Consider the following 27548-nt stretch of genomic DNA (forward strand, 5'->3'; position numbering starts at 1 on the left):
TTTACGGACCGGATTAGGCTGGATAGCGGTACAGGCCTGATGGGCACTCGCATCGAATGGGGTGAGGGGTAGCAGACAGAAGATCGCTAACGATCGTGGCTAAATAAGCCATCGGTGGCAGGAGGGTACACTCGCCGTCGCGCGTTTCCGCGATTGTTTTGGGTGAATTGTGCTCTCGCGCCATGCGGGGTCGGGTTTTTGGGATGAAACAGTACACGAGCATAATTACATACTAGCAGCAGCATAGTGAAACGGCCCGGTTTGTGAGTGTGGCAATAAAAAGAGAGAGAGAGAGAAGAGAAAATCACCCCTCAAGGGTTCTTTGTTGTCGGTGTGAGTGAATTTTATTTTGTTGGACGCATTATACGGAAAATGTTAAATGAAATTATAACATCTCATGTACCGCAGCCAACTAGAGATGTTACACAATATGCACTGTTTTATTGAATAAATGTTTTAAAATGTTTTCAATTCAACTGCCTGCGTCAGAATTAAATTTTTTTAATGTTTAATTATAGGACAAAAATTATTTATTATTTTATTTAAGAAATTTATTTAAAAAAACAAAAACGTATTCGTGTTTGTAAATAATGCCTTTGCATTAGTACAAGCACCCTGTCACCTAGTGGATTACCCATAATTGTTTCGCCTTTTGTAGCAATTCTTTGGTTTTACAACATTATCAGTAAACTGGTAACAGTCAAGCATCTGCAATCGATGCTTCGTGCCTACGATCACGACGTGCTGTACTGTAACTGAACCATGAAGAGGAAGTAGAAAATTAGGAAGAAGAAACTCATCTGGCAATAATGGCAATAATAATGATAAGAGGGACCTGAGTATCAACAATGAATTCTATACTGTATCTACCCGTCAGTGCGACAGAATCTAAAGATGAAGATCCCTGAGGTAAAGTATCCACTTTACCGTTCCACTTTCGTTCGCTCTGGAGATTTAGACAATCGTTCAAACTGTTGAAGAAGTAGCCGGAAAAGATAGGTTTTGTTAGTCTAGATTTGTCCAGCAGTTAATCTCCCATGTATGTCTGATGATCGATAACCTTTTACTGAAGATCTCCATCCCTCTCGATGAAGTTTGCTTGCGAAGGAAAGAACTTTTTGGGATATAACTCAAACGAAGTCCAATGTATACCAATAGTTTCGAACTCAACAAGATTCTGACTAAGACGTCGATGCATTTTCCCCCGAAAAGATTTGCTTAACTATCATCCAAACTCTGTCCATTTTTAATGCCTACCAGTAGTACTCTGTCAGTACAACACCCTCGAGAATACGTAACACAGCTGCGTCCCCTGATGTCGGGGATCATTTGATTGGTGGCTCAATATTGCGAGCGTTTAAAACGTTATCATCATCGTCGGCTATTTTTCTGGTCGCCAATGATGAAGTCGGCATCCGAGGCAGCCCACGGTCATCAATCGTCAGTGCTGGCATATCGCGAAAGTGGCTGCAATTAAATGTCCCGCCACAGTGCGCCGTTTTATTTGCCATCTTTTATTAGATTCATACCTATTCTTCCCGGCAGTGGGCAGGTTGAAAGTGAATGGTTGGTTGAATGTTACTTTTCTTTTCCCCGTTCGGTGTCTGGTGAAAGATTTCCGAGCTTGATCTTCGCTTGATCTATTCTCATTCCCCAAATGATGGAATGATAAAAGGCGATGCGAACAAACGTTAAGCATAGTTTAAACATTCTCTTCGAAGCAGGTTTCGATGGTTCATTGGTCGGCTTGATGCAATGCGCCGGTTCTTATTATTCATTGCTTCTGAATGCATATAAATCGACCGAAAGCAGCGTGTAGCGAGCGAAGCTTTTCCTATTGTATGGTAAGGAAAATGGGTGGCAAGTGCCAACAACAGCCAACAAACCAGTAAAAAACGCGAAATTGAATAGCCCAACATGTTTGCAGATTTATGGAGTAGGATTTTTTTGTTGTTATGTTCGCGAATTCGTAATGAGAATTTGCGTTTCCTTGGGAAGGCCACCCGAGGCAATGATGGAGAGTGTTGAAAGTGCAGTGTCTCCCGCACCACCGATCCCCATCACGCCCAAACACTTCATCGCGGCAGATAATCTATGTTTAAGGTAATCTTTCGACTATATCTTTAGCAACATCGGTTTGCTGTTAGAAAAACATCGTTCCTAACCGTCGTGTTGCGATGTTGCGGTCGTGGAAAAGGTGCAACTAATTGTGCGCTGGTTAAAATGTGATCTTAGCTTTTGTACTGACCCCTTCGGGGGTGTGTGTGTGACCAGCCGCCTGTTCCCGCATAAATTCATGTTCCGTTTGTGTTTCATTTTCTGGCCAAACTGCAGCCAAACTGGTAAAGGTGTTGACGGTGCCGTTCTCACGGGTTGTTGGACTTCCCCCAGGTGCAATGTGTGCGACGCCGTTGGGTACGAACGCCCCGGTGATCACGGTGAAGTAATGCCCCAACAACCACCACCGCTTGACACCGGCCCGAATGCATCCTGATAAGGTTTGGAACAGGGCAGGGCAGCAGGGTGAAGCATATCCAGCGATGCCGTTTTCCGATCGCAAAATGGCCAGCGCAAAAGAAAAATCATCCCTCATAAGTGCTTGCGTAACTGTGGCATCGCTAATTGCGTTTACGGGTATTGCTCGTAAAAATCAACCGACGTTGTTAAAAACAACCGTAAAACATTGTCACTTTCATTTGGCCAGAGGTCACCGCGATTAAATTGTATCACGATGGGTGAGAGTTTGCCGTACGGAACCAAGTGATGCAGCGAGCGCAGCTTAATGTGGCTCGAGCCGCGGGACGATTGTTGGTGAGATTTCTCCAAGTGGAGCATTCTTTAACGTGAAATATTGCAATCGAAAAGAAATCAACCTGCTGGTGCTAATTAAAAGTCCGTTCTCCGAAAAACGTCATGTACCATCCGCAGTGCAACAAAGGTATGTATTACTGGAAATTAATTTCATAATGATTCATTTGAAAGCTTCAGTAAACAGGCCTGTTACCAAGAATTTGTCGGAAGCTTTAATTTATTCCTATCGATGCATAAATTACCTCCGGCAAACTTAATTAATTAGCCTTCAATCGCGTGTTTTTTTTAACGGGAACATCGTGAGGGAATATCGATTGAGAGTTTTGTAAATGTTGATTGCAGGAATGTATTATTTTTGATTATTACTTGTTAAATGCAGAAATATACTTAATACACTAATGCATCGTTCACCTTCACATTGCGCGTATGTAGAACAATTTTTTGTTAATTAATATTCACTCATCTCACACACGAATACGTTTTCGATAGTGGCCCTCTTGATCATGACGCTCTCATTTGTACCAGGAATGGCAAAAAAAAATGTAATGATTGAACTGTACAAAACGCATACACCCACCATGAATGGGACACAAAATCAACAGTTCTGCATATCTATTAATTCAATCTGGCTTCAAAAATACAAATAAGTTCCCTTTCCAACGGGGCACCGCTACGGTACCGCTTGCTCGGTAGCGTTATGTAAAGCGAGCCACAGCAAGAAGCGAAACGCGATCATGAATGGTTGGTATTATCTTTACAATGTAATCGCCACACACCCGTTGGGAGGGTTTGCTTGGAAAACGAATCTAGCATTAGCATCGACGAAAGATCGCACAAAAGCCAGCTCATTCCGTATTGGTAACAGTGAGCGTATGCTTTGGAAATGCTGTCCAGCGCCCGTCGTCGTGGCGGTGCATTATCGGGCCCTCGAATCGAATCGATTCCGCTCCAGGCTCGGGGCTCGTGTCGAACGCATCATTGGACCTTCTGCCAGGCTGATTAAAGCTGCCGCCTGAAGGTAACGAGACATTGGAGCGGGCGGTAAAAGGGGATGTGCATTCGTCCATTCGATTGACATCCAACACTGCTGTAAGCGGTTCAATTTACCTTCCCGGTGGACTCTTTGTGAGGGAAAAGCACATTGGACAAGGGCTGAAGATTCCTCTGAACTGCGGTTGCGTTGAGGGAGAGTTGGGAGGATCGCTGGGCATGTGTATGATATATATATTTAGATTTTTTTTTTCTTCTTCATCAATGTCCCTTTATTGCCGGATGGTACGGTAAACGTGTCGTGTTCGCGTTACAAAAGCGACCGTAACACAGTTACGGCACCGTTTTGGACCCAAAAGGAACGTTCACTTTCGATACACAGGTGAGCGTTAGCCCTTGCCAACTCCACGCTCGCCACCCTTTCGGTATGGTAAATATGATTTGTGTCGAAGCCACCCGGGCCCATTGCACACAGCGCGACGGACAGAAGAAAAATGTGCACCGTTAGTGGTCGGTGGGATCGTGGCAGGAAGAATGCGGAAACGATGACGCTGTGGTGATCGCCTCTTCTGGCCAGTTACGATCATCATGAAGCTTATTTCACTCTCCATCACACCAGCTAAAAGGGCTTAAGGGTTCGCAGGCTGAAGGGAGATCAAGAAATGATCACTGCTCCGTTTGAAGTTGGAAGTTGGTGTTTTTTCTTCTTCAACATCTCCGTGGGACTTGTTGGACAAGTGCACATGTTTGGGGTAATTGCCCGTCAAGGTTCTTCCTTTCACAAGAGTGAATCGTGGTTTTTAGCTTCATGTGCGCGCTGAACGTTTGAAAGCTGCTGCACGATGGACGCTGCTACGCGGTTAGTGAGTGCCGCTCAACATCGCCTCCGGATGCTACCGTTTTGTTCGGAATTGACTTTCGGTATCGGTCATAATTTATGTACACGCAACACTAACTTCACCGCGAGTCCATTTCCATAACGGTCGATTGTTTGCGGTTCATTGGTCCTCCCACCGGGGTTGGGGGTTAAATAGTAGTAGCAAATTTCGGGCGGGAGGTTTCCCGCGATCATTGCAGCCCTGTGCTGGGGAGAGGGTATTAAACACCAAATCTTGGTTAATTATTAGTCGAATTAGAACTCGAGCAGCTCGTGTGCGAATTTCACGAGAAATGCAACATTTTTAACCTCAACACCTCAACACCGTGATGTCAAACGGACAGATAAGTGGATACGGTTACGCCATCTCGGTTGAAATTGACCCGAGAGCGAGTCAGTTCTGCATCAGGTGAGGATACAATTAAAGGTGTCAAAACCCTCCGAAGATCGCACCAATCGAATGAGATGACCCCAGGCAGCTAGCGATCGATCGTGAGCACGGTTGCTCCAATATTGCGGCGCATCTTCCCATTGTGCAGCCGGCGGCCCACAAAGCCTGATCCATTGACCATCGCCGGCTGTCGTGCGCGCACCGTGCATCGGTATGAAATATCACACATTGGGTTAGTACCCCGGGCAGACTGCAATCACCTTGAGCGGCCATAGATGGAAGGTAAAAAAAATATTCTTTTGCTCGTGATACATTTTTCCTTCGCCCGTTTATACCGTGCGCTCGTGAGCTTGGGGAAGGGAAAGAAGGTTTGCAAAATAGAACCGTACCCGGCGACTTAACAGTATTGACCATTTTGGACTATTTTCGCCATCTAAGCCGCGTACGGTTGGACGGCGTCAATTGATTGATGGTGGAACCGGCGGAGGTTACGCTAGCGCAAAAGGACTCGTCCAAAGGAACGACTGTGTCTTTAGTGCCATTCTGCGAATGTTACGCCATTCGAAGAAGGGTGAATGGATTACCTTATAATTTTACCTGAGCGTTTTTCCCTTCAATTTTGAGCTATGTAAATTAAACATTTTTCGCGCGAAGAAAATTTGCAAGTGGGGGGGTGCCACACTGATCAAGTCATCACGAACTTTAGCACCCAAGCCAAACACACTGTTTGCAGAGAGTAGCCGACAGTGGAACCGTCCAATTATCGAACCATAATTGCAACACACAACCTTGGGCCGTAACTGGTGGATAATTTAAACTCTTAAATGATTAATTTAAAAATAATATTTATACAATTATGGTTAATCGCAAAGTGTTCGAGGTAAAAGCTCAATTACGAAAAATAAGCTTGTTCAGTATCTGTTTGCATAATAACGCAAAGGTGGCAAATGCGATTATCCATTTAGCGAGCCGGTTTGGAGGTCTAAATGGTAATAAACATTGATCTGATTTAAGAAGTGTCTTAAAACAGCTGCTTCAAGTGTTAACGGGTTTGCCGCTCCGATGATGAATGGCTCTTTTTTCTTGCCAAGTGGAAAACGAACACGATTGATACACTTGTTTCCATGATGGAGAAGACATGTGAAACGAGCAACGCTCGCAGCAAACTCGATCTCGTTGAAGGTGATTCTATTCTGTCTTGGAGCGTTTCCGAGCCCGCATAATGTAGCCTCGTGATCAGAAATAGTTCACACGAGTTGTTCGGTTCCTCCACGCAGTGATGGTGGAGGTAGATGAAGACGAACTCTTCACCCTGCTCACCTGTACAAACTGCGCGGAGGGCGCGCGGGTACATTCGTAGCTTCCAAGCACGAGCCACAACTGCATGCAATCGACCCTTCTTCACCCGGAATGGTGGCGCAGTTTGGCCATGCGGTGGCAACAAACTACAATCGCTCCCCATGCTGGGATGGTTTAAAACAACTGTGCAAGTACACAGCCGATGCGCGTACCGATGAGCGGCCGCTGCGGGTGAGCACGTGCAACCGTGAATTAGAGAAACAGAGAGCGAGTGTGCCGTTTCTTCATTGTGGCCTGTTTTGGGCCCGCTGATGATGATGGTGATGATGATGATGATGTCGTACGGATAAAGCGACACCGACAGCGGAAAGGGAATGAGCGAAAGAGATGCTAACCCTAATGCAGACGGTACGAGCCACGAACGCCCGGGAGACTGCAACGGGGCCAAAAAGCGCACGAACCCCCTTCCCCCGTGTGCGCGTGTACAATTGGTGAAGATTCAAACGAGATCCGTGCGCGACACCGTGGAGTGTCGGAGGCAACAGGTTGGGGTGATCCGTTTTGGGGTTGTTTTTCATAAAATTCAACCACGAGCGAAATAATGGCGTTATTTGGTGTTTGAACCTTCGACATGGTGCACGGTATGGTGTTTGCTTGCTTGCGTGTAGATCGCGTTCGTCGCTTGCTGTTGCGTTGAAGTCTTTCGTTCGCCTTACCACGATTCAACACTGTCGGAAGCAGATCGGTGATCGCTGTGGGTCGCTGAGGGTGTAGCATAGTGACGGTGTTTACAGTGATTGATGAATCAGAAGCGATAAGGATCATTAAGCAAAGTACGGCAAAAGTATTCGGCGTGGGTGATTGATGTGCGAAAAAAGTGAAAAACAACGGCAACGGCGAAGCAAACTGTCTGTGACATAAGCGAACCACCCCGAACACAGGTGCAAATGTTTAGCTGAGGTGAAACGATCACACCCGTTATCAACGACCCGCCCGGAAACCATCAGCATCAAAATTCATAGTGAGTCGATAACGATCGTTTTGTTAAGGCGGGGGTGGTGGTGATGGGAGATAGTTTGTGATGTGATTTAATAAATCATTGCAGCACCGACGGCTCCCCCGTAAGCTGGCCGCGGTAGTGAGCTTTGATTGCAATCTCGGGAAGCAACAGAAAGGTGTTGACTGGAGCGTGCACCTATTACGCTTATCGGTGAAAGGCAACCGAATGGTAGGGAGTGTTTGTGTGATTTTTCTCCTTTCGCAATGGTTTCGATGGTAAGAATTTGAGGCGGATATCAAAGCGTTCGGTAGGGCCAAAGTAAATACGGTCGCGATCGCAGCTGCCGTCTAGTGATCTGCACCTTAATGGCTTATTGTATCGGGCCTCCTTTCGCAACAGGGGCTATTATTCGTTCGTGGCGCAGCTTCTGCTAGCAAACGGGCAGACGGGCTGGATGAGCGAAGCAGTCGGATGGTAACGAGCAGACTTTTTAAATCGATTACACCTGGAATCATCGTCATGATCGTTCCGTCGCCTGTGCGCATCCGCAACGGCTTGGTTCGTGGTCGGATCGTGGGCAGCTAATTCCGTGTAGATGAAAGGAGATTGTACTTTGTAGAACGGTGACTAGCAGATCGATCATCTGGAACTGATCTGGCAATATCCTTCGACGATGCGGAAAATATCCCCGCGACTTGCAACCTACGGCTGCGGGAATTTACGCAATCTTTGAGCTGGTGGAACGTCCACGTCGCTACCAAACAGCAAAACCGTCATATTCTACCCGTCCGTCGTTAAGTTGCTTAATTTCACTACGGACCGAACCATCCTCCAGGGTGCGCTTAATTTTCCCACTCATATGCCCATGTGATCTATTGTTTTCACGGTGCCGTTTAGTGGTGTAGCGGTGGGTTTCACACCATCTCACACCGACCGGTGGTGCCACCGCCGGTGGTGTTGGCCATAAATTTGGCGGTTTTCCTTGGACCAGGCGTATCGCATCCATCTTTTTTCGTTTTCGGTGGACGCGGTAGCCGACCGGCTACTGGCATTTAGTGTATGCGGGCTATGCGTACGCGCGTAGCCGGTTGCGTTCGTTTAAATGTTTACGAAATTATGCTAATGTGTGCTCACACGGGTAAAAGCAGATAACTTCTGGCGAGTGTACCCGCGGGCCCCGGGAAGGAAATCGGGAGGATCGCGAAGAAAGAAAAGCACATTATATTATATGCGGCACGGCGCCCCAAAAAACAAAAAGCCTTGACGAGTGTTGTTGTCGTTTGCTGGTTGCGTTCGCTGGAGGCTGATGTGTTCCGCTCGCTAATGTGCCACCGTTGGGATTGTTATCAAAACACTTTACGGGGCTTTATGATTATGGAACAACGACGTGTGACGCGCGTGCAAGAGACTTTGGTGCATTCGATGATTCGATGGTCGATTCTCGACGGTGGTCGGTGCAGTCATCGTTGGACATCGCGTAGATATAAGCGCAGTAGCAAATGAACTCATCTTTCCCTGTTTCGTATTTTTCAAGGTTGAACCACGCTAGATGGTGATACAAACTTTCGCTCTTTCATTAGCTCAGTTAACATTTCCACCGTGATGGTGGCCAACGAAATGAAGAAATATCCATAAAAGCTTAAAACTGTTCTGTGAGCAATTCTGGAAATTGCCCCTGGAGCGGGCCCAGTGCTGGGCGCGTTGAGACAAAGGAGGAGAGTAAAGAAATGATGAAATAGTAACATACCGATCGTTCGTTCCAATTGGTTACAACGAATGCAACGAAGGTCCGAGGCGCTCCGAGTATCAAAAGAAGTTGTGAAGAGGATTCATTCAATTTAAATTTTTATGATTGTTGCCCTCCTCCTCTGCTCTGAATGCTAAGACATTCCAGGAAAATCGCACTGCATCGCTGCTTGAATTTGTTGCATCGGTTGTACTTTAGCGTGGTACGTTTGCTTTATTTATTTGCAGTTTTGTTTCTGCTCTGCGAATGACTCAACTCGAGCTTCCATCGCATCTCGTCCCGAGTCCGGATCGGCGGATAGCGTTTGATTGTGCGTTTTTGCCCTCAAACGCTCTACCGTCTCGATGCACGGTGCATTTTGTGTTGTGTGAGTGTATCCCGTCCATCCTTCAGATTGGATTAGACAACGGAGCGTGTATGAAGCAAAAAAAAAAAAAAACATCTACTGCCGGCAACGTTGCAATATTCTCCCAGCAGAATACGTGCTGGTATTCGCTGGTATGGAAAGGAAGTTTAATTCGATTAGAAGCATTCGTCTGGATTTGTGGCAGGTTCAAGTGCCCGGGTACAGCAGAATGGATTGATATTGATTTTCTGTTTCATTTTTAGCAGCACTCGGTTCCATGCATCGAACCGATTGTTGTGGGGTGGCCTAGATAAGGGGGCGATCTTGGGGCTCGGGTTACGCAACTCACAATGGTTGCGGACAGTAAGGAAACAGTTGATGAATGCAATTAGCAGATGAATTCTGTTGAATAATGCGCATACTTTTGATGTGCCATTTTTAGCCCTGAAGGCCCAGTTCCTGTAGGCCCCGGTAGAAAGGTTTATAAGCGTCTTTGAAGTCGATGCCGAAATTAAGCCAGTAGGCAATGAGTTGATAAGAATACACACAAAGCTTAAAGATTATTGAGCAACCAATCCGAAATCGATCGAGGGAAGTTGCCTGGTCCAGCTGGAAAAAGGGTTCTCCCGGACATTGAAGCATAAAATAGTTGACTAACGATGTTACATCAAACCGGGCCTGGTGTTAAATGCTCAAATTGCTACCGCTTTCTCATCATCGCGTTCAAGCCCTTCGCTAAACATTCATTAGATTAATGCGAAACGCCGTGGCACCGTGGCACAGTGTGTATGCCGCTGGACAGTTAGTTTCATTGTGCGCTCGCATCGCGCGAGCATCATAAAAATAGATGAAAAGGGATCTGTAAACATTTCGCGTCCCTTGCCGCTGTAATCTGCGCCGCGAAGGAGGTAAAGTTAATTGGAAAGGTTAAATTAACGCCTGTCGAGGGTTTTTGGGTGTGTTTTGAGCGTTGATTTCGAGCGGGGGTTTCGTGGTGGCAGTTGTCACTATGTCAACTTCAGCGTGGTTTTTCCGCTTTTCCGCACCAAAGGGTGACCGTTAAAGATTGCAAAGAGTAATTAAATTTTAATTGATAATTTAATGCTTTTTCAGCACAGGTAAGCTGCTCACAAACACTTCAATTCACTGTGAGTTACGGGGATTCTATCGGGAGAAGACGTAGATTTTCAATAACTTGCTCTAGTTGTGTGGATTTATGTAGCGTAAAGAGTAAATTGTTCTGAACAAGGCCAAAATTCTATATCGCGAGACTCGTGGAACCTATTTCTTTCGTTGCCTGGAGTGATAACCATGGTCTCAAAATGATCTGATCCCGGCATTGAATGAAAACGGTCAATTTTGAACAAATTTAGACTATTACGTCACATTACCATACCACCATCGTTGAGAAATCTGGCAAAGAAATGGCCCTAATGCTCATCAAATGAAAATATCTCATAATGATGAGCAGCACAGTTCGGGGAAATAGCACCGCTTTTTTTTTTCTATGCAAACCAACTGTCCATAGCTGGGGCATAACTTTGAGGGCATTGAAAATGAAGAATGTTTGCATTGAAGTACGATTCGAGACAGGAAAAAAAACAATCGTGACCAGAAACGATTTGCCTTTTGAATGTGGGTTCATAAGTAATGGAAGGAAGACGAAAAAAAGAAATCACTTTGGTCGAAAACATCCAAAGCAGTTCATTAAGGGTGCATTGGTAATTTTATGCTTTTCACCATTTTCAATTTCCATCTTTCAAACGCCAAACGTCGGTTGCTAGGCAACGGGCAAAATCACAATAAACTCAAAATTGGCGCATACTTGGATGCCGTTTTTCTTTGAACCAGCGCTTACGGACGTCACGTTGCCAAAAGTGACTGAAACACTGACCCTGAAATGATACACCAATTCCGTAATGGATGTTATGTCTGGTGGTTGGAAATTGTTTCTAACAGACAATAAATGATGAATCGTTAATGAGGGCACAGGGTGCAAGGGCGATTGTTGCTAGTTGAGTCGGGAAATCAATACACCATGTTTAACCCATATACCAAACTTGTTGGACAAATGCTTTCGAACTTTCGCTGAACACTCCCAAGCCTTCGAACGGCCCCAACCAAACCGGGGTTATTGCCGAGGTTTGCCTGCTGGCCGCGATGCATGGCCACCACGGTATGTGTTGACCACAGATGGTAGCGGTTCGTAGCTCCAACCGTTCGTACCAATCCGGAAAGATCATCCACCCGGAACACGGGCACAGACCCCGTCTTGATGGTACGGTGTGACACTACTCTGAAACGTGTCATTTTGAAACGGAAAAGGATCGCCACCGAAACGCGATTGTCGCCGTGTAATGTTTGCGGTTAGAGGGTGACAGCTTTCGACCGGCTCTTGCGCTTTTCTCTCACAACCGGCTCACAGTGCACGTATTCCTTCGCCAGCAATTAAGCTTGGACATTTGATTGCGTGTGCCTAGGTTGATGTGATTTGCACGTGCAGGCAACCGAACACGGTCACCATACGGTTCCAGGCAAAGGGTGCACCGAGCAAGAATCGATTGCCCTCACCTGTCGATCGATGGGGAGCGAGAGTGTGTGTTGCCAAGGGGTAGTTTTTATTGGATTTCCCTTCGGGGAAAACTTTTGCATCCCAGGCATCCGTGGACAAACGATGGTGACGGTGCAAACTGTTGCAATGCAGACATGTTACGGTACGGTGTTGTAGTTTTTTTTTATTCCTTTACATTTCCGATTAGCCATTTGATGGAATCGGTTTCGACCGAATATGGAAGCAACTACGTGGAAGGTGTTGTTTGGTGGTTATGGTTTCTCTGAAGGAAAATGAACAGGTTTGACGCAGTTGTCAGTGTGCGTTCTCGGTGGTAGAAATATAAGCAAAACACATCCTGAAAAACAACGTTTGATGGAATATCTCGTGCGTTGTTAGCTGATCGAAGGTTCTAGTTCGATCAGGTACTTCTTCGTCTAAATGCGATGGTTTATTTTTACAATTGTTCTTATATGTTAAGCTATAGTTCGTGGCGCTGTATTTGCATAAATATGATGGTTGTAATGTTATATCGAATTTTAACAAAATTCTTATGAATCTTCTGTAAAGAGTCACTCAATTCATGAGGCGATTCCCAAATGAATTTCCAAAAGGAATTCTTATAGATCCATAAGTTGCTGAAGATTTGTGCATCGTCATAGATTCAGGAATCTTTTGCGAAGAAACCTTAATTTTAGTACAGTGTTTTTTAAAGGTTCTTGATTTCTTATTTTAGGAACTAGAAATAAAACAAACTGCGTATAATGATGATGTCCAGGTGATTTTGGAATCATTGAATGTTGACACATTTTTAAGCAATCTGAAATATTTGACATTTCATGAATCTTTGAAGTTTTGTGAAGTTCAAAGCAATACAGTTCAAAGCTTATTTAAGATTCATGAATCTGAATCAATCATGCATGGCTTCATGCTACATTTGCACTACTCTTTAACATGCGGTTTGCTACATTTTGTAAAATATCATCCTACGGGTTCGTCGGATATGGAAAATTTCCTCAAAATGCCAATTACACATCAACATTGAAATTGATGCGAGGTTAACCGATCGATTAAGTTTGTCGTCAAGGAGGAAAAAAATCTACCACACACAAACACACAAACACACACACACACACACGTTCGTGGTGAACCAAATGAATGGGATTTAGCACGAAATTGACAGACAGTGCGCTAGAACGCTCAATCATCGCTCAGCAAACAGCCCACGCTATCAACGAGCGGATTGCGGTTGGAAGGATTTATGAGCGAAAGCTGGCAGCACACGGGTTCGATGGTGACGACGCATGTACTTTTGCCCGGTAGGCGGTAGGTTTTGGCCGGACGCCGGGTACGCCAGGACTGGAGGAAATGTGGCAGGAAATGCCAGGCCTTGTGTTGTAAATAATTTAGCAAACGCTGAGTACGATTTGGCGACGAACGCAACCGCGACTTATTATCGGCTTTGTGTGCGGAGATGAGAGATGAGGACGTAAAGTCCTTACTGCCGTCTCAATGAGTGCCAACTGTAAAGCTACCATGTGGCACTAGTAATTTACAGTTCATAAAGTTCGGCCCCTCCGGAGTGGATGCTGGCACGGTTCGGTACGGATCGAGCGTGAGCCTTACCGGGCCACAGCCAAAACCGTTCATCATCATCCACGGTGGCACGGGGTGGCTGTTGGATGGAAAAACGAGTGGAAAAGGAAACCGGAAGCTCTCTCCGGTGTATACATGCACACGCACAAGCAAACAAGACTGTACCCACTTCCGCTTGCGGGAACACACACACACACACCCGCACCAGCAATTCAACAGTCGATGATTGTAACGTGCGGCGTAACACGAATTTCATAAATTCAATTTTAATCCGCCACGGCTAAGCCGGTGGAAATTTATGGGTGTGATTTCGTCCGGCACCGCAAGCGAGAGAGAGAGAGCGCCCGTTTGCGGTGCCGGGCGGTTTGCGTTTGTTTTTCCCGCGGACGGCGACGGCTTCAGACAGTGTGGCCACGTTGGACCACAAAAACCACGAAGGCACTTTTGCAATACCGATCGCCAATGGTTTTTCCACCTCCTCGCGCCCCAAATGGCGTGCGAGGGGGAAGCTGATGTCTCACCGTTATCGCTGGTGGAACAGGTGGATTGATAAGTTCGTGGTGTAAAGAAAACGGACGCACACTGGAGCGCTGCATCCGCTGGGGCCGGTGTGTGTTGTGACGAGTGATACAAATATAATGAAGTGCTCAGGAAGAACATATTTAATTCGTTATCTTACGGCTTATGGGTTGGAACTTCTCTTCCCATTCCGGAAAAAAACGCCACCACCGAAACGGCGGGGCGGTATCCCACGTGGGGGTATTATAATCTCATTTCCAAATGGGAGATGGAAATTTATTAGCAGCTAACTACCGTTTCGTGACGTGTGCGCGTTGATAAATGGCTCGCGAGCGATTTTCGGCCGGGGCACGCTCCCGAAGATGATGATCGGAAAATGGCGCCGAATGGGAGCTTCCGAAGGGAATGATGCTGCTGCAATAGCTGAGGCACCCCGATTTGCCCGTTCCCAGGTGCCATTCATCATTCTGTCAAATTGCAAAACAAAAAAGCGTGTCTGCGTGTACGCACTCGCGTTGGGTGACGGTCGGCACATGCCTGCCGATGGTTTCTTTATTGGCCCTCCCAATGTGGCTGCCCCATTGACGGATTCGTTTTTCATTTGCCGCGTTGTGTTATGGGCTGGGAGTGTTTGGTGTTTTCTGGGATTCCAGCCCCAGTTCCAGCTCCAGTTACCGGCTTCAGTTTCTGGCGTAAACACGGTGTGTAATACACGCTGCTTATCTGCGTGGGTTCATCGCATGTAAGAGGGATTTGAATGCAAATGGTTTCTTTTTTTTTCGTCGTTTGTTGTTGTTGCCAGAACGACCCGACTCGAAAACAAAATCCAAACAGTAATGAGATAGGATCTGCGATCTCCATTAATGAAAAGATGACAAAACGTTGGTGCGCTACCGTAAACCCCCACCCGTTTTACAGCATGTTTGTTTCGCGGCGAATGGGAAAAATGGATTGCTACATGACCGGGGTACGGTTGGGAAATATGAAGCTGAGCTGAGCTTTAACGATCGTCCATCAACGGTACGGTGAGCGGGCGTAAATGATGTCTTTAATTTGAGCGGCAAAACACTTTTCCTCTCCCCTACAAACACATTAACGACGTGGCATTGAAGCTTTTAATGTGATTTACCACGAAGCGCAGGCCAGCTAATGTTGGGATGCGTCTACCGGAGTGGCTAATTCGGTTCGTCGGGAATCATGTGTTACGGGTGAAAATTGGTGAGCTTACGTCAGCGGAACTCGTTTGCGACAGGATTGCAGTGCATTATGACCTGTCGCTAACGCTTTGCCCCAGCCAGAAGTTTGCGCTGGAAGAGTCTCCGAAAAGTAATGTAGGATTGAAGTGGGCAAATAGTTTTGCTAAGCCAAGCCAGGGGAGGTGAAAAAAAGAGAAAAAGTTACAACAAATCGGGAACAACTTCGACAGTGATGCCATCGATTAATCGACCTGTCCCTGGCAAAGTTTCTTCCAGTTCACGTACACGCTGGAAGAACGCCGAGCCGAATGTCGATGGATATCAATCGGGCACAATTTATATGGCCAATGGGTTTTTACTGTCCGGTGTGTGCGGTGGACGACTTAGAGCTTTCGGTTTGCGGGTAAGCTCTTGAACACGTGTGCGTTTTTTTTCTGGTTGTTGTTGCGTTCCTCCTGCCAGCGATACACATCCGGCATTCGGAAAGGACAAACCGGAGTCCTCGGCTCCCGGACGAGATAGCCGTTGGTCCATAAAAGTTTATCGACCGCCCGAAAATTCGTAACAAATGAGCAAACGGTGTCAATATCTCTGAACGGAGGTGGCCATTTGGGGTGGATGATGGTGGGTCCGGTTTCATGTAGATTTTGCACCTCCAGAAGCGGAGGCTTTCGGCGGAAAAGACCTGAGGTAGGCCGACCTAATATTGGATTCTGGTACGATGCTTCGGCGAGCGAGCGAACGAGCACAGAGGCAAACGGAAGTGACACGAGAACGATTAATGATCCGTATCGATGATAAACATGATGTGAAAACAGATGAGCTTTTGAGTGGAGCAAGGCACATTGAAAGATGCACATTGGAACGTGGATGTTTAGGCTTTGGCTGGTTTTTTTTGTGTCCTGTGGGACATCATTAGGATCGAGCTCGTGTGCCAAATGGGCTGAAAGAGAAGAGGGATCGTGAGAGAAAAAAACGGAGCTAGTAAAGTTGATTCGGCAAAATATGGAGTTATTGGGTTAAGATGAAGATGCAGCCTATTTATTAGTGGTGGTTAGTTGTAGGCTTTTGTATGACAATTTCATGTCAGGACGAGTTAAATCTCTCTCTCTCTGTGATTGAGAAATCCCGGGAGGGAGGGAAATCATTTTCGGACGCAGATGATTTCATAACACACTTAGAGATTAGATAATTCCACCCGCGGTCTCGCCGGTGTTCTGACAAAATCCCGACCTGGCAGCGTTTCTGGAATTCACACCAACCAGCTCCGATATCACTTTGAGGCACTCGAATCCGTTCGGGTTTACTTGCAACTTGACCGCAACGTACAGCACGGTGTGCGTAATTGAGCGTATGCCGTATGCTGTTACGCAAACACGGCACGAATTGATTATCGGTGATGGCATCCGCCGCATTAGCGCGTTTGTGGCTCGGGTTGATGTTGGGACGCGTCTCTTGAAGTGTGTTTGACGCATCGCTTCATCGATTGCATCGCGAGCATCCCGGCAACTTTGTTGATGAGATTGTGCGCTTGAACCTGTTTGATCAGCAAGCGTGTGATGTGTGTGATTACGCGCTAGCGTCACAACGGATCAGACGCGGTGGCCACAATTTTAGGTTAATAGGTAACTTTGAACCTGCACCGTGAGGTTGATCCGTTTGCCTATGTTAATTACATTGACCTTTCGGTAGGCAAATATTGTAATATTTATTGCATTTATTTGCAGGCGCCTGGTACGCCTATTGTAACGTGCATAAATCCCTCAATGTCTATCAGTTAAATGTCTTGTTGATACATTAATGTCTTGAAGAAATTGTCACTTGTTTGGTAAAGGAATGACGTCCCCTCCCCGAAGCAACATCACATTCATCTACCCTGGACGGGGGCTAATGAATTGACCTATCTTACAGTCGACGGCAAGTGCCGAGAAGTGCCACGCTTCAGTTGTGGCAGTCAGTATTTATTTGTTGAACCGTTCCAAATCCTAATAAGTTAATCCGTGCGTATTTATACAATCACATCCCGGAGTCTCACAGCAGCCGTTCGTCAGTGCTGTAGTTTTGTGCGAATGCTTCTGCGTCTAGCGAAAGCACACCGCTACAGAGCGCCAGCAACAACGACCAGAGAGAGAAAAAAAGAAGCGTCTAAAAGTGATAGTGATTCATAGTACCCATGATGGACTTAACGAAAGATCTGGCGCCGCATCGTCGGTCGGGTGGAGATAATCATCGGAGGAAAATTATATCTCTATAAATATTTTCCCATCGGCGGCACTAAATCGGTTTCGGTGGGGGGAGTGATAGGAGGGACGATTGGGGGGGAATTTTCCCGTTTCGTTCCACGGGTACAGGCCGCTTTTTGTCCAGCATCACACTGGTGCTGCTGCTGCTGCTGTAAGTGCTCGTTCCGGTGAAATTTATTGGCGCTATCATGCTGAAATCAGGTACTGCCACTTCTCTGTGCTTCTGTTCTGATGCAGCCAGATTCTTTGCACTGCCACCGATCGTGCAAACACATCGAGCGGCCAGGTGAAAATGGCCAGCAGCAGCAGGAGGAGGAGAAGCGTTTTTTAAATAAATAAAAGCAAAACTGTTTTAAACTCCAATAACACTTAACGACTAAACCAGAGCCCTGGTGAACACCGCTGGCAGCCGGTAGAGAAGTGATATGGTCCTCCGGACTCGCACGGCAGACAGAGTGTGTACTACCAGGGATCCAGCGAACGGAGCAAACGAATGGCCACATGGTCGTGAACGAATGGCTTTGGCTGCGGGTTGGGAAAGATAGTTGTAAGAAGCGGGACTACTATGAACCACTACGGCCGTTAGTGATGTATAAAGGAAGTTCGCCTTCGCAGGCGATATTCGCCGTTCCCTTGTGGCCACACCAAAACCGAAGGAAAATGGGATCGTGGTTTGACTTTGCCGGGGTATTTTTAGCGTTTTTTTTCCTTCCCACCCGTAGCCCGTAGGTGCCAGAACCGTACATTTCATCACAAAACCTGCGCGCTTCCCCACCTTTCCGCCCTGTACGGTTTCCCCGTTCTCGGGTAGTGTCGTTCGAAACGATTCTCGAGAAAACGAACCGGTCGAGCAGTCGCACATCACAGGACGAAGGGAAAACATTGTAAAGAAATATAGTACGGTTGAAAATAACGTTCTGCTCATGAATATTAATTTCGATATTGTTGTTGCCACCGGCGGTGTTGTTCTTCATCCAAGTGTGCGTCGATTTTAGTGGATCCCATCGGCTGGAGCTTTTTCCAACGTGGAAGCGGAAGCTTATTACAGCCAGCCGTGTTGGCACGGCTGTGAAGGCTGAAGTTAATTTTTATTGTTTTAAAATTATCAATTATCGTAAATTTGGGCACTTTCTTTGCGTTTTTTTTCTTCTGTGCAGCGTTTTGAGACGAAACGGACACAATCTTCGGTACTGTTGCGTAGGAAGGATGAAGTATGCTGCGGGTGCGCCCCTGTAGAGGCGTGGAATTAATTTAGTCAAACAGAGATCGTTGGAGATCTGTTGGAGCGTAAGTTAATTGTTTATGGCAGGGCTTCGCAGAATGTGAACAAGCATTTGCTACTATCGTTTTATATGCCGTTATCGAGTGTGGTAATCATCGAGCGAATAGGTTCCTGATGCCGGTTTCGTGAGCGTGAAAGTGTTCCGGCATGATAAAAATAATGAATAAAGCATGTCATAAAATTAGCTACCGTGAATTGTGGAGTACTAAAAACCTGCGTTGAAATGGGTGCTGCCGTTGAAAAAAGGGGGGAAAATTTTCTCGAACGGCACAGCGGCATTTACAGTGCACGGAATTTTCCCGCCCGGGGTCGGTAATGCACCGAACGGTGGAGTGAAACTCGGGACTCTTTAGAAGGGCCACTCTCCGTGCACAAAGAATTCACGAGTGAGAACTAATGAAGACTAATGATGGCCGGTATTTTTGTAGCAGCGCACTACTACCGAAAGTTCACTCCGACCGAATAGAAGCCACCTTCTTGGGTCGTTCGCCGGGCGATACAGCTTAGCACACGGCGTACGTCCCGTATTTCACCTCGCTCGCTGAGAGCACTTCATGCCATATGGCCCGGTCCCGGTGCAAATTGTTTCACGTCGAGTCCGGCAGGACGACTTCTGCCTGGCGTCCACTGTTGTGCAAGGGAGTCATCGCCTACGAGTGGACACAATGTGGCTAATGAATAATTGACCGTGGTTTCTACACGACTGCCGAACTGCCGATCTCCGTGTTGGCGCAATGGTGCCGTGGGAGTTGTCGAAAAAGATTCGACGTGCGACGGTTTGCTGACACAGCCACACTCCGGACTGGACCGGAATGGAATGTGTCGTCGTCGTTGGTCGTCGTCGGTCGTCTTTTCGTTGAATGTCGACCGCGTACGAGTTCATCAAAATCCTGCAACAGCTTCGGCATCAGCTGCGTTTGCAGGATAGCTTCATCTTTGCTTGATTACGGTCGGGGACACATCGAGACATCGAGAGTCCGTTTCGGGGTACGATGTGGTTTCTGCGGTATTTGTGCAAACATTCTGCGACGTTTCTATTTTTGGGAATGTTACTGAACCAAGGCACCCGTTAGTGAGTGGCGAGGGGGGGGGGGGGGGGGGGGCAATTTTTGCTGAGTGCTGGCTAATTGATCGACATAAAGTCCGATAGTAGCTGGTGAGCATGCCGTCACTTGTTAGTACTTCGGGAGAAGAATGGTCAGAACATTATTAGAAGAATGTTTTCTTATGTAATTTCAAAAAAGGCTCATCTATTCTTCACAAAAAAGACAACAATCGTGACCATTCTCAAAAGGTATGGCCAATTGAGTTCTACAAGTGCCCAAAATACCTACCCAGCGCCATCAATCAAAATAGCTCTTTGTGCGCTATTTATGGCACCCGAAAAGCTCACACGAAAGTTTCCGAAAAGCCCGTATTTATTATTAACCGGACGTCTAATGGCTCTAGCACACTTGGAGGGGGAGGCAATTCGGAAAAGCAGCCATTTGCTCAGATGAAGTGTAAATCTTTCATTGAGCTTACAACCCGATCGTGACGGAGTTTGGTACGGGCACATCCTCCGAGGTATTTACCAACCCGGGGAAGTTGTACCGTATGGGTTGCAATCGAGTGGTTTGAACGCTGTCAGACGTCGAGGGTTTCCGAGACAATCCTTCAAATCCTCGACAAACAACACTCCTCAACAGCCAGGTTGGAGAGTCGTCTGGGTGGACCAATGGACGGGACCAGCCGGGTGGGATGGGATTTGCTTGTGGAATAATTTTTCGCACCTTGCAACCCATTTTCTTTGCGCAAAGGAGCACAGTGATGAGGGTTCGGTCGTACCGTAACGTCAAAACAAAACCAAACAACCATAACGAGAACCATTTTTCGCAAGGAAGAAGGAATTGCTTCGGTGCTGGCGGTGAGATCTTACAGGTGTTTCATCCGGGATCGGGTAAGATGCAATGGTTTTGTCGTGAAATACTGTCGGAATACTGAATCACCATTGCGTCCTCTGCACGAAGCTTTCGCTGGGAGTACAAAAGCAGAAAGCTGTTGAGCTGGCCCGGGCCCCGGCACGGCTGTCAGCACCGTTCCGGTGATTCTGCGGACCCGGTTTTTGGGAAGAAGTTGTGCAGCGAAGTGCAACGAAATCGCAAAAGGGTTGTGCGTCCCGGCGAGTGCTGGACGTATTCATACGGCATAGCATTTGTTTCTATTTTGTATGACTTCAATTATTACTTTCTATTCCTTTGTAATTTTTCATCATGCTCATGGGTTGGGTTCATGGGCCCGGTGTCGCTCTTGGCTTCGCGCAGTGCTTCCTCAGTGCCCCGAGTTTGTTTGGTTTGTTTGTTTGGTACTCGAGATGCTTTATTCACCCTGGTTACCACTATTTACCACCGTAGATTTAACGCCGGTTTCTTTGGTGTTAGTTTTTACAATGTCTTTTGTCTTCTCTCTGTCATTCCCTCCGGTTTGGGGCATTAAGAGTGTCGTACGCTGGTTTAGAGTGTGCCAGGGTGAGATGCGGTCAATGTAACTCATCTATCCTGTGCTGCGAACCTGCGAGTCGGTTTGCCCACCGGGAACCGGGATCAGGATCGGACTCGGTTACCTTTGAAAAAAGATACCTGCTTCGGGTGACACGACGCCGTAACACAATGGCACTTGGGTTTCCTTTTTATCCCTTTAATTTTCTTCCATGTTGTTGTTTCATTATTATTTAGCTTGCTTCCCACTCACTGCACCAACCGGTCCGGACCATTCACGGTCCTGCTCAGTCCTTCTGTTTTGCAAGCCACCCGCTCCGATACACTTCTGCATCGCCTCGGGCAAGTACCATTCAGCCATTCAGTCAACAATCTGCTATCGCTAGGAAAAAAGGTTTTTGTTGCCACTTTTCACCAGCGTTCCCTTGGATTCGGTTCCTTGCGAACGGGTGTCCTTACCCTGTGTCCGGCCGATGTTGCCATCCCTTTTGACCAGCACCGGTGCGATGGAGTTCTTGGAGCGTTGGTAGCAAAAACTGTCGAGGATGTTTATGTGGGTGGTTTGTTTTGTCCTTGCGTACACACGGGAAAAACAAAGCTCTTCCTACGCTCGCCCCCCCCTTTTCGAGATCGCCGAGAATTCGTCCAACCCCAAAAAGGTGACCGAGCGGAAACGGAAGTGTGGCGTTTGGCTGTGAAGAATCATCAACAACAACGGCGTAACAATAACAAAAGACAACACAAGTAACCCACCACGCCGAGTTCCGGGCGTCCACCCGGGAAGGGAGGGGGGGGGGGGGTCGTTCGGTAAATGTGCGGAGAGTGAAAAGAAAACAAAGACATCTTTATTTATTCGACTTCCTTCGGGGGGCCAGACAGACTTGGGCACCTTCGTGTTGCGTCCCGTGACCAGTGCGAGGTACGTCCGAAGGCTGGCAGCCTTTCTTTGGCGAGCAGAAAAGGATTCTTTTCGCACGCCGAAAAGCTGAAAGCATCATTTAAAGGGTTCGAGTGACCGGGACCGTTCCGGGGGGGGGGGGGGGGGGAGGGGGGGGAGGGTGCGACGCAGTAGGGTCTTGATTTACATTTGTCAGCGTGTGCTTTCAGCTTGTGTGTGCTTTGTTTAAATTAAAATTTCTCCGAGAGGAAATTGGAAAACCTGATGCACAAAAGACATCGGGTTCAGCTGCGTTCCAGGGTCTGTCCGGTCCGGAGTCCGGTTGTGTTGCCTTTAATGGAGCGTAGCATTTATGAGTGCCAGAGAGTGTCGTCTCGTTTTCCTGGGTAGAAGGTTCATTCAGCATGCAGAGCAGCTCCATTATCCATTCGAGGCATTAATGCAGTACAGGTGGCTGATGAAATGGGGTGCATTGTGGAAATGGTTTTCGATGCTAAACGGACGTTCTGCGTTCCAGTTAAAGGTATTTGCGGGATTTGTATTAAATTGACGGTTGATTAGTGCTCCGTGAGCGTTGACGTGCAGTGATAGGGCAATCATGCTATCATGTTTATGATGAATTAATTTATTGGGCTCAAGTTGTTTAGCTCGGTGGAAGATAAAGAAGATCGATTGCACGAACAGCACCAGTTTGTGCGAATGCACTTACTGCGCACGCAAATGCCACACTGATTGGGTACGAGTGTAATTGGTGCGTTTCGCTAAATGTTTCCATCATGCCAAAGCCACGGAATTGCTTAATTCCATTGCTTTGCTTAATTCCATAAACTACATTCCAGCAGAAATTCTGCACAGATGCTTCGTATGCGAATTTCATTCATGCCGTAGTGCATGACCACAAGACACACAGTCGGGACAAGTACAAGACCTGACCGATACCTGGTTCGTTTCGCCGGGGCTCGAGCGTAGCGTTCGTTCGAGATATCAATTGCATTTACCATTTACCACGGAACTCTTTGGAGGGTTTCCATGATACTTTTCATGGTACCTGACCGGCTTGCTATCGATAGACACACACATACGGGGTTTATTGTTTGTGCGTAGTCAGATGAATACGATGCTTCGATTCCAAGCACCGGTGCAGGCGATGATGATCTCCTCGAGGGGTTTACCATCTAAGTGTATCGGAACACTGCCGAACGTTTGCTGAAAGTTCGTCAGAAATGTCTGGAATCGATCGTGGATCCGGGGTCCGGGGTGAACAGAGTAGTTCCGGGGGTTTCGTTCCGAAACTGGCGAAAGGGTGACCACACGCTGTATTTATGTGTGTGTGGACAAAACGTGTATTGTCCAAGGCGTATCTGGTATCTCTAATCGGATAAGCATATGATAAAGTGAGAATAATAAATCAATGCGGATGATATTTTCCGTCGGCATTTGGGGCCGATGCTCCAGGGGGTGCTTTCGAGTTTTGGGCGAAGATTGTAGTTGCGCTGGCTGGCTACCATGAATAAGTTTCGGTCTCATTATAACAAATGTCGACCGTACGACAACAGCTGCCACCGCCCGGAAAGGGAAGTGGTACGCATTGGATTGGCCGGGTGAGCGGTGTGAGCAAGTTTCGTACACGAAACAAAACTTTTCCAGCACACCGAACACGTGCGTTATGCATTGAATTTCAATTTTCCTAACCGAGCCCAAAAGCAGCACGGCACAAAACAGCCCCAATGGCTGTGTGCAGTTCGGGTCCGTGTTGCACTCCACGCTGGCTGGACGAAATGGGTTGGATAAATAATATCTCTCGACCGGTGCCTCTCACGCTGCAGGATGTGTGAGACCGCAGCGGGGATGGCATCGGACAGGGCGTGGGGTAGTTCACGAAGGAAGATCATTTGTGGGTAACACATCTCGATGCCGCAATGGGAGACTGTGTGCAGTGAAACAAAAGAAGTGAATGACCAAAATCCTGATTTTCATTCGGTTTAATTACGTTCCAGCTCAAGGTGTGGGTTGGTAGTTCTGTGGCAATCTGTGATTCACACTGTGCTTCGTAGTCAATGAAAAGGCACCAGTGGGCAGCCAATACCATTGTCTTGATTTCTGGTATTGGTGAATGCATTTTGATTTGGAGCTTTGGTCTGTTACAATTGTGCGTTGAGCGTGCAGGCTTCATGCGGTATCGACAGCAGCGAATTGTGTGTTTGTGATCTAATAATCTGTTTCTGTGTTTCATTTGCAGACCACCGATAAGGGATCTCCGCCGAACAGCAGGATGAAGGTTTCGCTGTACATAATACTAATCTCGATCTTGCTCAGCAAGCACTACGCGCTATCGCACATGATCAGGGTGAGTTGGGCATACGTATCGCCGGGCACAGATACTAATCGGGCGGAAGCTTCTCCACGCAGAAACGGCAGCTCTTTCGCGAGCAAGTGCTACCGCACGCTGGAGGCAAAATACCGGACTCGGCATTTCTAACCGATCGTTTGGCGCTGAACCGGCTGCAGAAGGATGGTATCGCTGTGCCGGACGGGGTACTGCTCGAGCAGCGCCAGTACCAGGTGTATCCGCACCAGCATCGCACCGCACGGCCAACGTTCCGCGTCGTCCAAACGCCGGACAATCGGTACATCTCACCGGAGGGCGAGTACAGCCACAATGCGCTGGCGACGGTCGACACGACGTACTTGATACCGCACGCCGGTGACAAATTGTTGCTGCATGATCATCCCCATCATCGCCAGCCGCCGCACTACGCCGTGCCGAAGGCACCGATCCTCAAGGAGTTCCGGTTGCCGAACTACGCGTTGTTTAATTTCGACTACAAAAAGAAGAAAGGCCACGTCGGGGGGACGGTCGGGCCCAATACGTCGTACAAACACTGGAATCTTCCACTGAAGCTGGACGGTGGATGGCCCCAGCGATTACCTCAAGAATTCGTGAGCTACCATGCAGGTAAGGGTCGCTTGTTTGCCATGGGATTTGCATACCTTTAGGCGTTTCACGGACGCGTAATTCGTTGCGATTCGTTGCAGCTGTCGGTAATGGGCACAATTATCCATCAGCCCATACGGTACCGGTTTCGTACGGTGGTGATGTTGGTGGCAGTGTCGGCACGGGCAGCGGCTGGACCGGTGGCTGGGTACCGTCCACCGGCGGTGCATCGGGCGAGTCGTTCGCCCCGGTAAGTTGAAAGAGCGTTCGCACAAAATCCGTGCCGGTGCTACGGTTTTGCGCCTAATCGGTTTCGCGAAGTACTCACGAATCGTATCATTCAATTATCCTGTCAACGTCCGTTTCCATAGCAACCGCTCGGCAGTTTCGAGGACTATTACAGTCAGCTGAACGATAAGCACCGCTACTATCGAAACGTGGGCGAACGGAGCGTGGGCCCAGGCTCGGCACCGAAGCCCAGCACCATATTGCACCGGGATCGTCAACGTGGCCATCCGCAACGCCATCAAGCCTAAAATTGACTTCCTGCGGCGGGTTTCGCTGAGCTGTGTCTGTCGCTGGATCCGCTCGCCGTGCCGGAAGCGTATGGCTAACGCATAACGCGGCGGAAGATGATTCCATTCACTCACCCATTTCACCGTACATTAGGCATAAGGACGTTAGGCGGGCTGGACGATAGGCGATCTGGGGCGACCATCGAACCGGTCTACCTTGCTACGGCTGATGGTGAGATTAATAGAGTGATTGACGGGATCAAACGCCAAACCAGCAGCGTAGCCTCTTACTACTTTGCTGGCGAGCCGCTCCGAGCATCCGAACAATAAACACAAAAAAGAACGTTTGCCTTCCCGCGCTGGAGATTGTGATTAGATAAGTGACCATAAGGAAAATAAAAAGAGAATGTTCAAGTACACACACCGCACCGGGCACGGATACGGATACGGAGGCAGGAAGCGAGAGATGAGTGAAATAATAAAGCACCGAATGAAGATAAGTATCGGGCATCCTTCCGTGTCGCTCCGGGAGACAACGGTGGCGATGATACGGCCACCAGTGATACCAAACGTCCTTGACATTTGTGAAGCCAAGCCAACCGCGGGGCGTGAAAGTTGAGACGAAAATTCTCGGCTGCTTTTTTTTCTACTCCACGGCTCAGCACGGCGCTTACCGCTGACGACGACTTTGGTTGTGTCGTTTGATGGTTTGTGCTGCACGTCGCTCGGTTCATTTCCATTTGGGGGTGGGTGGATGGAGTGTTCTCTCACGCGGTCACCGGTTCACAGGAGCATGAGTATCACATTCCTGTCTCTTGGCTCGACTACTTTAATGATGCCGTGGTTCTTTCGGGGGACAATATTTGTTGTTTTTCTCCTCATCCACGGGGTCGGCTGAGTGCGACAGGGATGGAATGTAAGTGTGCGAAGGCATTAGGGAAACTGCTCCATCATCCGTGACGTAAATTGGGCATCAAGAGAGCACGAAAAAAAAACAACACTCAGTAAGGCATGGAAATGGTGTCAGAAAACCAGCCCCTCTAGTAGTGGACCATTGCCGCCATAATGATATGCAAAATATTGCAATAAATTGAATGTAGGATTCTTTCATTTCGTGCTTATCTGTGGAGGTGCTACCGGAAGAGCGTCTCGGAAAATGAATAAAGCCAATGTGCTTTTCGGACACAAGGACGTTCAATACGATGGAGGCGCCTGGTACTCCATGTGGATGTGGATGGAGGCGCATGGTGCATGGTGCAGAGGCAGCACAGCAGCATGGCCGGATGAGTTCGTATTATCTCAGGGTGTAAATCTTGTTCCATTTTCTCACCACAACCAGATAAGTTGGCCGCTGGTGGATGCGGTAGATAACGGCGGGCACAGTATGGGGGGCCTTTCCATCCCTACCAATGGGCAACACTTGGAATAGGCATTAGATTGTGTTGCCATTGTGCAAACATATGAATAATGAAGAACCAATAAACCCTTCACCTGAATGCTGGCTGAACTTTGCCAGGATGGGAGGGGGGAGGGAGGTTTGTGTCGATAAGCGCCCACCGTCACCGTGCCTTCCACCGCAAACTCCGAACCTCGTATACGTTACTGTCAATTTGTTGTTGAGCTTTGCATTTATTATTGATTTGTTCGAGCGTGCGATGTATTGTCGGGGCGGTGGCAGTGCCGGGATGGTAGATAATGAAATCAATTTAGTTTTGCGTTAAATATTCATAGACGTCAAATTGAAATTAACGACTATGGGCCTATGGATAAAAGGCGATGGGGACTGCTATTGGGCTTGCGCGGGCTGTGTTGCTAGTGTTTTCGATAGAATAAAATCAGCAAACACTCTTTGGTGCCGGCGGCTTCGTTAGGACA

At 47.6% G+C, this 27548-nt stretch overlaps 1 protein-coding gene across 1 annotated transcript; it reads left to right on the forward strand.

The window, feature by feature from the left end:
- Positions 1-7317: 7317 nt before the first annotated feature.
- On the forward strand, positions 7318-25694 carry LOC128298511 (uncharacterized). The gene is made up of 5 exons (XM_053034262.1): positions 7318-7389; positions 24463-24570; positions 24633-25179; positions 25260-25408; positions 25530-25694. Exons 2-5 carry the CDS (start codon positions 24496-24498, stop codon positions 25692-25694), a joined length of 936 nt encoding a protein of 311 aa, XP_052890222.1. The 5' UTR covers positions 7318-7389; positions 24463-24495.
- The last annotated feature ends 1854 nt before the right edge of the window (positions 25695-27548 follow it).

This window comes from Anopheles moucheti, chromosome 2 (genome assembly GCF_943734755.1).
Source record: "Anopheles moucheti chromosome 2, idAnoMoucSN_F20_07, whole genome shotgun sequence".
Classification (NCBI taxonomy): Eukaryota; Metazoa; Arthropoda; class Insecta; order Diptera; family Culicidae; genus Anopheles; species Anopheles moucheti.

What these genes read in the sequence shown, in the direction of transcription:
- LOC128298511 (XM_053034262.1), top strand. Translation starts at nt 24,496, where the DNA reads ATGAAGGTTTCGCTGTACATAATACTAATCTCGATCTTGCTCAGCAAG. An exon ending in ATTCGTGAGCTACCATGCAG is followed by an intron (nt 25,180 to 25,259) that starts GTAAGGGTCGCT and finishes GATTCGTTGCAG; the next exon opens with CTGTCGGTAATGGGCACAAT. An exon ending in CGGGCGAGTCGTTCGCCCCG is followed by an intron (nt 25,409 to 25,529) that starts GTAAGTTGAAAG and finishes CCGTTTCCATAG; the next exon opens with CAACCGCTCGGCAGTTTCGA.